The sequence below is a fragment of the Podarcis bocagei genome (assembly GCF_964188305.1).
Source record: "Podarcis bocagei genome assembly, chromosome: 15".
NCBI classification, from domain to species: Eukaryota; Metazoa; Chordata; class Lepidosauria; order Squamata; family Lacertidae; genus Podarcis; species Podarcis bocagei.
Window position 1 is genome coordinate 14,402,606 of NC_138141.1, and position 10,101 is coordinate 14,412,706.

Below are 10,101 nucleotides of genomic sequence, written 5' to 3' on the forward strand. Positions count from 1 at the left end.
CTTGCCTTTCTATATTTGAAACATTATCTTATCATCAGTGCTATTTGGATATTTGTTTGGACAAATGAACTGCTTATATTAATACGTATGTTTCAATTAGGATAGATGGATTGTTCTTATTGCTAATGTAAGCTGATTTTGCTCCTTTCTTTGTTTTCTTCCTGCTATATTTGCAACAAGGAAAAGTGCTCTAAATATATGGAACATGAAGAGCAATTTGCCTGAGAAAATGTTTCTTCCCAGAGGTCTAATATTGGAAACTTTTGTTTAGGAAAATAGCTTGGAGACTGACTAAAAGTATAAAGGCATTGTGGCATTAACTCAGATTCCATAAGGTCCCCTCTATAGTAGCTGTTTCCCTGTAACCCTCAGACTTCCTTTTTATTACACATTACTTCCTTTTTATTACACATTCATGATGATTTGTGCTCACGGTGCTAGTGGGGTGGTCATACGCAATCCCACTTTTAATGCTGTTTCCACATGCAAAAGTTCTGGGGTGGTCACACCACTTTGTTTTGAAGTCGTGCATACAGGTATCCTGTAACTGAAATCACAAATGTCGTGTTTTATTTTTGTCCTGCTTTTGTTGCACTATAGCTCCTCTGGACACCAGTAATGTGGTAGCATCAGGGAAGCCTCTCAGAACAAACAACTAATGAAACAAAATGGGCATTTGATAAAAAGAGACTGTGGACAATGACACTCAAGGAGCAGACTACAATTTGCTGAAGAAAAGTTAAGTTCATTGGCAAGAAATTCCCGCAAAGTTTGGTACAGCTGTAAGAGAGTCAGCATTCTTTCACTCGGTGCCTTTGCTCCATGAGAGGACACAATGAAAGATTAATCAGGGGAATCGTTGTTTGGGGTCAAAGTCTTCACGTGGACCTGAGGGGGGAAAGGAGAGCTGGTCATGAAGGGCTGTACCCAACACTAGTCCTATTCAGATAATAGAAGCATTGAAATTCATGCACATGACCAACTGAGGCTCAGTGAGTCAACTGAGAGTAGAAATTAATTGGATATAAGCTAAAGAAATCTGAAGGAAGGTTGCACACTATTCTTAAGGTGGGACATAGGCTATTCCTATTCCTGAGCTCCAGTAGCCATTAGGGGGTGGTCTTTTTATGGAGCTGGAATCAGGTCCCATCAGTCTTCATCAGTTAGCCCTTGCCCACAACACCATACCATACAATGTAAAACAACGACCACTAATCACTGGAAATGTTCTATATCTCCACATCCTAATTGACAACACAATGGCAACAAATTTAACACGAGGTTTTTTGCTCAAGTACCTTGATGTTACTAAGTAAAAAGAAAAAAAATGTCATTAGTTTTGTGTGTTGTTGTTTACTAGCCTGCCATATTTCAACATTCTTTTGAGGCACTTCTCCATACTTTAGCCCTCGTCAGACGGTAAAATAATAATAATAATATTTTTTATTATTTATACCCCACCCATCTGGCTGGGTTTCCCCAGCCACTCTGGGCGGCTCCCAGCAGAATAATGAAAACACAATAAAACGTTAAATATTAAAAACTTTCCTGAAGTAGCAGAACAAAACCCTGTTGGAGTTGAGGGTCGTGTTCCCAACCCTGATCTTGCTGCATTGATCATTTGAAGGCACTTAAAAGTCTCCCTAGAGGGATGCGGGTGGCACTGTGGATTAAACCACAGAGCCTAGGACTTGCCGATCAGAAGGTCAGAGGTTCGAATCCCCGCAACGGGGTGAGCTCCCATTGCTCGGTCCCTGCTCCTGCCAACCTAGCAGTTTGAAAACACGTCAAAGTGCAAGTAGATAAATAGGTACCGCTCCGGCGGAGAGGTAAACACCGTTTCCGTGCACTGCTCTGGTTCACCAGAAGCAGCTTAGTCATGCTGGCCACATGACCCGGAAGCTGTATGCCAGCTCCCTCTGCCAATAAAGCGAGATGAGCGCCGCAACCGCAGAGTTGGTCACGACTGGACCTAATGGTCAGGGGTCCCTTTACTTTTACAAGTCTCCCTGCACTCTAGGGCTGTGTGCACACTATACTTTACATTCAAAACACAATATTTCCCTCAAATAGTTCTCAACATTGCTGTTTACCCCTCAGAGTTACTATTCCCGACAACCCTTACAACCATGCCCAGAATTCTCTGGGGGAAAGAATGTACCGTAGGTGCTGTCGATTGTGAGGGGTTTTTTTTGGGGGGGGGGTTGTCTTACCGTAACTTTGGCACTGACGGATGCAATTTATCCGTTCTGTAAAGTTGTTCTCATTGCCCATACAGCCACCATAGATAAACAGCTCACACCTATTGGTCTTGGTATTATAGAAGTAGCGACGAATGTACGCTCTACAGGGTCCGCTGACTGCAGGGAGCTTACATCTCTTGGGCATATATACTGGAGGGGCGGGGAACAAAGGCAAAAGGCTTATATATATAATCACACCATTTGAAAAAGAGAACATTATGGCAAAAGCAAATTATTGTTATTATAAAATATGACAGCCATAACCTTAAGGAACATTGCAAAAGGTTGTAATTGAAGTAAGTGGAAGCTTGCTGTTCAATATCTGTATCAAACTTTTAAATATACAAAGTATTTCAGTCATTTCCAACTAAATAAGGGTCATTTCCAACTAACCTCTATTCTAGAATAGACCCATTACATTGAAAGTAATAGCTCTATCAGCCATGTCTATTACTTTCAATGTGTGTTCTCTGAGTAGAACCCTAAGTTTATATCTGGACATCTGTTATAGCTATACTACTGAATAATGATTAGAACTTGTCTCACTGAAAGGATCTCTCGGTTTCAATACAACGTGGTCGGCGTACAGTGCTATTCTGCTCTATCTTTCTCCAGTTCCCTGTGCCCAGTGGTCACTGGTGCCCACTGGGACTTGGGGGGGGGGAGACATGGACCCCAACAGTATCACAGAATTGTAGAGTTGGAATGGACCACGAGGGTCTCATCCAGTTCAACTCCCTGCAATGAAGGAATCTTTTGCCGAACATGGGGTTCAAACCCATGCCCCTGAGATTAAGGGTCTCACGCTCTGTCGACAGAGCTACCTCAGCAGTCAGCAGGTGGAGCCAGAGGCAAGGACAGCCAGTCCCATCTTCTGGAATGGTTGTAAGTATCACAATAGGCAACAAAGGTCCATATAGTTAAAGCTATGGTTTTCCCAGTAGTGATGTATGGAAATGAGAGCTGGACCACAAAGAAGGCTGATCACCAAATAATTTATGCTTTTGAATTATGGTGCTAGAGAAGACTCTTGAGAGTCCCATGGACTGCAAGAAAAACAAACCTCTCCATTCTTAAGGAAATCAGCCCTGAGTGCTCACTGGAAGGACAGATCCTGAAGCTGAGGCTCCAATACTTTGGCCACCTCATGGGAAGAGAAGACTCTCTGGAAAAGACCCTGATGTTGGGAAAGATGGAGGGCACAAGGAGAAGGGGACGACAGAGGACGAGATGGTTGGATAGTGTTCTCGAAGCTACCAGGATGAGTTTGACAAAACTGCGGGAGGCGGTGGAAGACAGGGGTGCCTGGCATGCTCTGGTCCATGGGGTCACGAAGAGTCAGACACGACTAAACAACTAAACAACAACAACAAATCACAATAGGCAGCTGTTGGCTGGCTGATGGCAGAGTACTGTTGGCAGAGAAGCCCCATGGACCAGTGTGTCCCCTGCCTTTGCGGCTACAGTGGACATTTTAGTACAAGGATGAGGAAGCTGTGATGCTCCAGATGCCAGATGGCAACAGTACGATGGGAGTTGTAGTCCAACAGCATCTGGAAAGCAGCAGTTTCTCCAGACTTGATGAAACAATTGCTAGAATCTCAATACTGAAGATAAATAGAGTTCAAGGGCTTTCCTTCTTTTTCCTTGAAACCTGTGTGTTTCTTCTTCTCCAGAACAATAAGATTAATCCCTCTGAGGGTTTTTTAAAAAGCGAACACACAGTCAACTAGCTATTGCCACCCCCATTCTCATCGCAGATGTCCTTTCCTATAGCAAGGCGACTCAGTTGGGGCCACATTCACACCATGCCTTTCTTTTTTACTTTCTTTTTTATTATTATTTAAATAATAAATTTTATTAGTATTTTCCACACAACAACAACACGAAAAATATCAAAAAATAACAATACACAAAACACAAAAACCAGCATACAAAAAAATCCATATCTTACAAGTTAATAATATAAACACTAAAAAGAAAAAGCAAACATTGACATCCACCAATCCTACAGCACCTCCTTTACCTCTCATTGTATCACCCTGTTTTCCTTATCATCTCTATCCTAGCATCTAGATATAAATCCCTCTTTCTTACCCTTTCACTTCACAAGGTTATTCCAGATTTCTGTCCTCGAACCTTGGCTTTTAAGGTATTCATTTAGGCACTCCCATTCCTTTTTCACTTCACTTTTTGGTTTTTGTCTTCTTATATCTTTCAGAATATTTACAATTAGCCAAATTGACACACCATGCCTTTCAAGTGTAATGATAGAGTCATGACTTCCCCCCCAAGAATCCTAGAAACTAGTTTGTTCAGGGTGCAGAGAGTTGTCAGGACACCCTACCCGCCTCAGAAAGCTACAGTTTCCAAGGTTCCCTGTGAAGAAGGATTGGTTGTTAAATCTCTGCGACGGGAGGAGGGTTCTCTTAACAACACTCAGCACCCTTAACAAATCACAGTTCCCAGAATTCTTTGGGGGAAGCCACAGCACTTTAAAGTGGTATCATAGTGCTTTTTAAAATGCATGGCGTAGGTGTGGCCTAGGAAAGAACAGACAATTGCATCGCTGGAGTTCAAACAGCACTTATCCATGACTAATGGTTAGAATGAAGTGTAGGACATTTAGGGCTGCCTGGGAAAGCCCACAAATTTATTTGCGCTTACCAACATCTGCACACTCTCGAATACATTGTCTGATATCCAGAAAGTTGTTTTTGTTGCCTCCAAAGCCATTATAAAAGAACATTGTACACTTCTTCTTTTTGAAATCATAGAAATATCTCAGTGTGGGTTTTCTGCCCCGTAATCCCTTGTTTAACGGGAGTTTGCATTTTTCAGGCAGCAAGTCTGAAAAAAGAAGAGAGAAGAAGGCAAGCCTCATATCTGAAATTTCACCTTTTGAAACACAGAAGATAACAGTATTGGAAGATGTCATGTTTGTGATTCCAAACCCTGAGATAATCTCTTCCAAGTGAGAAATGAGGGGCTTCTGGAAAGGGATCAAGCGCTGACCGTGAGAGATGGGCAAAATCTTTCTAAACTGGTGTCTGGATTTGCTTTCCCTCTTCCCTCTCCGTCCGCTTTTGCCTTTTGTGCCATGTTTTTTAGATTGTCATCATGTGGGCAAGGAATGTCTTGGGGTTTTTTATTGATCTGAATGAAAGCCAATCTGGGTTAAAATGCTTTTAATAAATAAAATCACACAGACCAAAAAAGGTTCCAGTTCTGAGCAGGCTGCCCTCATGGTTCTGCTACAACCATCTTTCTTTTTATTTATTGCTTAAATGTCTGGTCCTACCTTTCCACATTATCTCCAATACCATTATAGCATATGGCGATTAGATATATGGGGGAAAGTAGAGTTGCAAAAGAAGAATCCTAATTTTTTTCCCCCTTGCTCCTTCTTTAGCAAGTGCCCCCATTTTTCCATATTGTACAGAACAGAGAAAACAATGGAAGAAATGAGTAATTTAATAGCCCTTTCCTCCAGGAATGAAAGCGGATTAAATGATGAGCAATTCATCACAGATCTTCCAGGGGGACTGACCACTGTGCCGCTCAAATAGTCTGAAACTGCAAAAAGAAAGGCACCTCCGGGGTGCTATTCTATCCAAGGGCATCATACTGGTGACCCCTGCAGTAGACTGCTCAGCATGTTGAGAATAAAGTGCAGGCTCTTGGTTGGCCAGATGAGACCCAAAAGGTATCATTTTCCCTTACCAGACCTTTCACATTCCCAAATGCAATCCACCGGATTCCTGAAGTTATTAGCATTGCCCCCACAGCCACCGTAAACGAATTCTTCACACTTCCTGGTGTGGAGATCAAAGTAAAATCTTCGAAAGCTTGCTTTGCATTTTCCTATTTCTGTAGGGAGTTTGCATTTTGAAGGATATCTTCCTAGAGGGGGGGGGGGAGAGAGAGAGAAACTTCCTTATCACACCCTGAGGAAGCTTCCACATGGCAGTTTATTGTGGATGCACTTGCTAATACATGCAAGTCTTACGCAGTTTCTATACAATTTTGTCCTCATTAAAATGCCATCACACATTCTTTTTCTGTTTAATCCATATTTACCCTTTCTGTGGAAAATCCAAAAAAAGTGGTTTTTCCCCCTCCCAAAAGAGAAACACTATGGAAATGATAACCCTGGACTAAATTTAGGTGAGGGATGAAGACATTGGATTTCAACACCCAGGCACTTTTACATCTGGTCACATCCACCACTAGGACGGAGCACTCATTCAGCCCTTTGGCAGAAAGACAATTCCCAACCTCTGCAGCGCAATGCCCTTGGGTTGTATCCAGCGCTAGCCCTACTCAGAGTAGACCCACTGAAGGTAATGGACATGACAGGTTTGTTAAATTCAGTGGGTCTGCCCTTACTTTTACGTGATAAAACATATCCTTTTCTACAACATAACTGGTACTTGTTCCCAAGGAAATTTGTTTAGCATCAAAGCAGCAGAAACAAACCACCATTCATTTCTGTAGTAATGATAGTGGTACCATTTAAGTACGTTTGACATTACACACACTCAGAAACTTTCTTGTTTTCTTTTATCATACTTGGCAAACTTTTGTTTGTTGCTCAGCCTGTCAGGAATGCAGAAGCGTTTGCAAAGCATGAAAATGAGAAGGGAAATGTAAAGTATGTGTGTTGCACCTGAACATGGCTGTCCAACAACTGAGGGCTTATCCACACTGCCTCTTGTTCTGCTGCTTCCCCTGGGGTCACATGCCCACCCATGGCATTTGCTTGGGTGACCTGTGCAATCACTCACTCACCTGGGCTACCTGCCTGCCCACCTGCCAGCCAGCCAGCCAGTCTCCCTCCTCTTGCCCTTCCAAGCTGCTGCAATGACTTAGTCACTTTTCAGAATTCTGTCTTCAGACTGTAGTTTGCATCGCCATCTATCGCCATCCACATGAACTACCGCATAACAACACTTAACATTTTTAACATATACAAGATATAGCTCCCAGTACGTTTCCGAGCACAATTTAAAGTGTTGGTGTTGACCTTTAAAGCCCTAAACGGCCTCGGCCCAGTATACCTGAAGGAGCGTCTCCACCCCCATTGTTCTGCCTGGACGCTGACGTCCAGCGCCAAGGGCCTTCTGGCGGTTCCCTCATTGTGAGGAGCAAAGCTACAGGGAACCAGACAGAGGTCCTTCTCGGTAGTGGCGCCCGCCTTGTGGAACGCCCTCCCATCAGGTGTCAAAGAGATAAACAACTACCTGACATTCAGAAGACATCTTAAGGCAGCCCTGTTCAAGGAAGTTTTTAATGTATGACGTATTAGTGCATTTTTGGTCTTTGTGGAAGCCGCCCAGAGTGGCTGGGGAAACCCAGCCAGATGGGCAGGATACAAATAATAAATTATTATTATTATTATTATTATTATTATTATTATTATTATTATTATTATTATTATTATAGTGCATTTTGTATGCCATTGTCACTGATATACCTTTTTATATATATCTTTATATATTTTGTATATATACATTTTATATATACCTATATACCTTTTTATGCACATTTTACTTTAGTATACAGTGGTGCCCCACAAGACGAATGCCTCGCAAGACAAAAAACCCGCTAGACGAAAGGGTTTTCCGTTTTTCGATGCGCTTCACAAGACGAATTTCCCTATGGGCTTGCTTCGCAAAATGAAAAAGTCTTGCGAGTCTTGCGATTTTTTCCGCTCCCCCCCCTTTTTCTAAGCCGCTAAGCCGCTAAGCCTTTAATAGCCGCTAAACCGCTAATAGCGCTAATCCGCTAAGCCGCTAATAGGGTTGCTTCGCAAGACGAAAAAACCGCTAGACAAAGAGACTCGCGGAACGGATTAATTTCGTCTTGCGAGGCACCACTGTATACAGTTTGGTACACATTACTTGGCTGGAGAACTGCTCTGTGTTTCAGTTCGCATATTATTTCGGGGAGTACAAATTCAGTAGATTTGCCTTTAAATGCAAACTAAATTGAGTTTCTACCCTGTTCCTTCTGATGATGAGGCACCTATCCTGTTTTTCTGACTGATATTATTCTCAATATTATTTTGACCCGCCACAAAGCTCAGTTCCAACCCTCTTGAGTCAGCTGGGATCAGTGGTGCAGGTCAGCAGCGTTAAACTCTGGATTTAATGGTAATGCGTATTATTTCACTTACTTCAAAATGACTTAAGCCAGGTCTACTGTGTTTGAGGGCCCTCCCCTCTCAATCCAGAGCAGGGCCCTGGACGTCTGCCCCAAAGACCTGTGTTGATGGCACAACTGGTTGGGATGGCTGGCTGAGTAGAGAAGCGCTGCTTAACTGCTCAACCTCATCCTTACTCAAGCATATAAGAATTGCTTAATTTCCTCAGAGCCTTGTGATTTCTGCTAAGCTCTAGGAGCTGCCTCTGAGCACAGTGAGTCCAACAGATGGTGGAAGCTGTGTCCTTTTAACACATCCCATTGTGTCTTGGGAGAAGGCAAGCCCCGTGCTCTGGGATCCAGGTGGAAACTATCAAGTTGCAACGAAACAATGAAAGGGGGCTTAAGAAGCAGGTAGCAATATTGAAGAAATGCAACAGGAATGAGTAAGAAGACAACCATTGAATTCTTGTATTTTTCAAGGGTTTCTCACAGGTTTTCCCTGTTATAATGAGAGAGAAAACTGTTAATATTTGATCCGAGTCCCCCATGCTATCCAAAACCACCTTACATCATGTTCCATAGAGAAATGGAAAGTTTTGTTTGAGCAGCCAAAGCTCTTAGTTCCTTCCTAGACAAATGTTGTGGAGTCCAGTGTACTTGAAACATTCATTTTTGCTGGATCAATCTCAGTTTCAGGTCCAAGGACACATTCTGTACGGTTTCTAATGCAATTTTATATTGTTCAGGCTGTGTGATACAATTTTCTCTTGTTTGGGCTGTGGAATTCCACCCTGGGATCTTTTGCTAAAGGGCGGTATATACTGTATTTTTCGCCCCATAGGGCGCACCGGCCCATAGAGCGCACCTAGTTTTTTTTTGGGGGGGGGGAATAAAGAAAAGAAAATATTTTTCCCCCCAGGCGCAGGGCTGGGGCGAGGGAAGCCCAAGCTTCCCCCGACCCCAGCCCCCAGAACAGGCTGCTATCTGTAAGCCTAGGGAGCCCAGCGGGAAGTCCCGCGGGCTCCCAAGGCTTGCAAATAGCTTCCTGAAGCCTGGAGAGTGAGAGGGGTGCGCACCGACCCCTCTCACTCTCCAGGCTTCAGCGAAAGCCTGCATTCACCCCATAGGACGCACACACATTTCCCCTTCATTTTTGGAGGGGAAAAAGTGCGTCCTATAGGGCGAAAAACGCGGTAAATTGAAATCATCATCATTTTCATCATCCACACCTCTCTGAGAGGGAACTCCTACCTGATATTTGCTGAGCGGCAGCATATGAGCATATGAGAAGTTCCAGGATCAGGACAGCAATGTGACTGCCCTGCATGACTGCTGTCTGATGTGGGTGCTTGCTGCTTAGTGAAGGCACTTTATACATTCTTGTATAAGGAAATGGTAGTGGGCATTCAAGCAGCCAAGACAGTCCATCAATAAGTAGGAACATCCTGGTGCTTCTTTGAGTAGTTCAAGGTAATTTCCTGTTCTTTTATAAATACTATTCCACTTCAGGTAGGGGAATTCTGAAGCCAACTTCCTGTACTTGTGTAAGTGCCATTCCACTTCAGCTAGGGATTTATTGGAGCCATAAAGCCTATCAGTATCATCTTGACATAGCTTGGGGACCAAATGAGACTGTCCTTTATGCACACCACCATACTTGCCCTCCAAAAAGAGACGCTTCTCCTCTGATAAATGCACGCCATTCCAAAGA

General features: G+C 43.2%; 1 protein-coding gene across 1 annotated transcript; it reads right to left on the reverse strand.

The window, feature by feature from the left end:
* Positions 1–679: 679 nt before the first annotated feature.
* Positions 680–9,847, reverse strand: LOC308574216 (carboxypeptidase inhibitor SmCI-like). Its single transcript, XM_081171836.1, has 5 exons — positions 9,642–9,847; positions 5,967–6,146; positions 4,911–5,093; positions 2,214–2,393; positions 680–888 (listed from the first exon to the last, which is right to left on the reverse strand). The coding sequence occupies exons 1-5, from the start codon at positions 9,832–9,834 to the stop codon at positions 848–850; spliced, it is 777 nt and encodes a 258-aa protein (XP_081027962.1). The 5' UTR covers positions 9,835–9,847; the 3' UTR covers positions 680–847.
* Between the last annotated feature and the right edge of the window lie 254 nt (positions 9,848–10,101).

Bases quoted from the DNA above. Each gene is read 5' to 3' on its own strand.
- LOC308574216 (XM_081171836.1), bottom strand. From the start codon at position 9,834: ATGTTCCTACTTATTGATGGACTGTCTTGGCTGCTTGAATGCCCACTA. The intron at 5,094-5,966 runs GTAAGGGAAAAT...TTCTTTTTTCAG, and splicing joins TTGGGAATGTGAAAGGTCTG to ACTTGCTGCCTGAAAAATGC. The intron at 889-2,213 runs GTAAGACAACCC...TTCCCCCCTCAG, and splicing joins CCGTCAGTGCCAAAGTTACG to GTCCACGTGAAGACTTTGAC.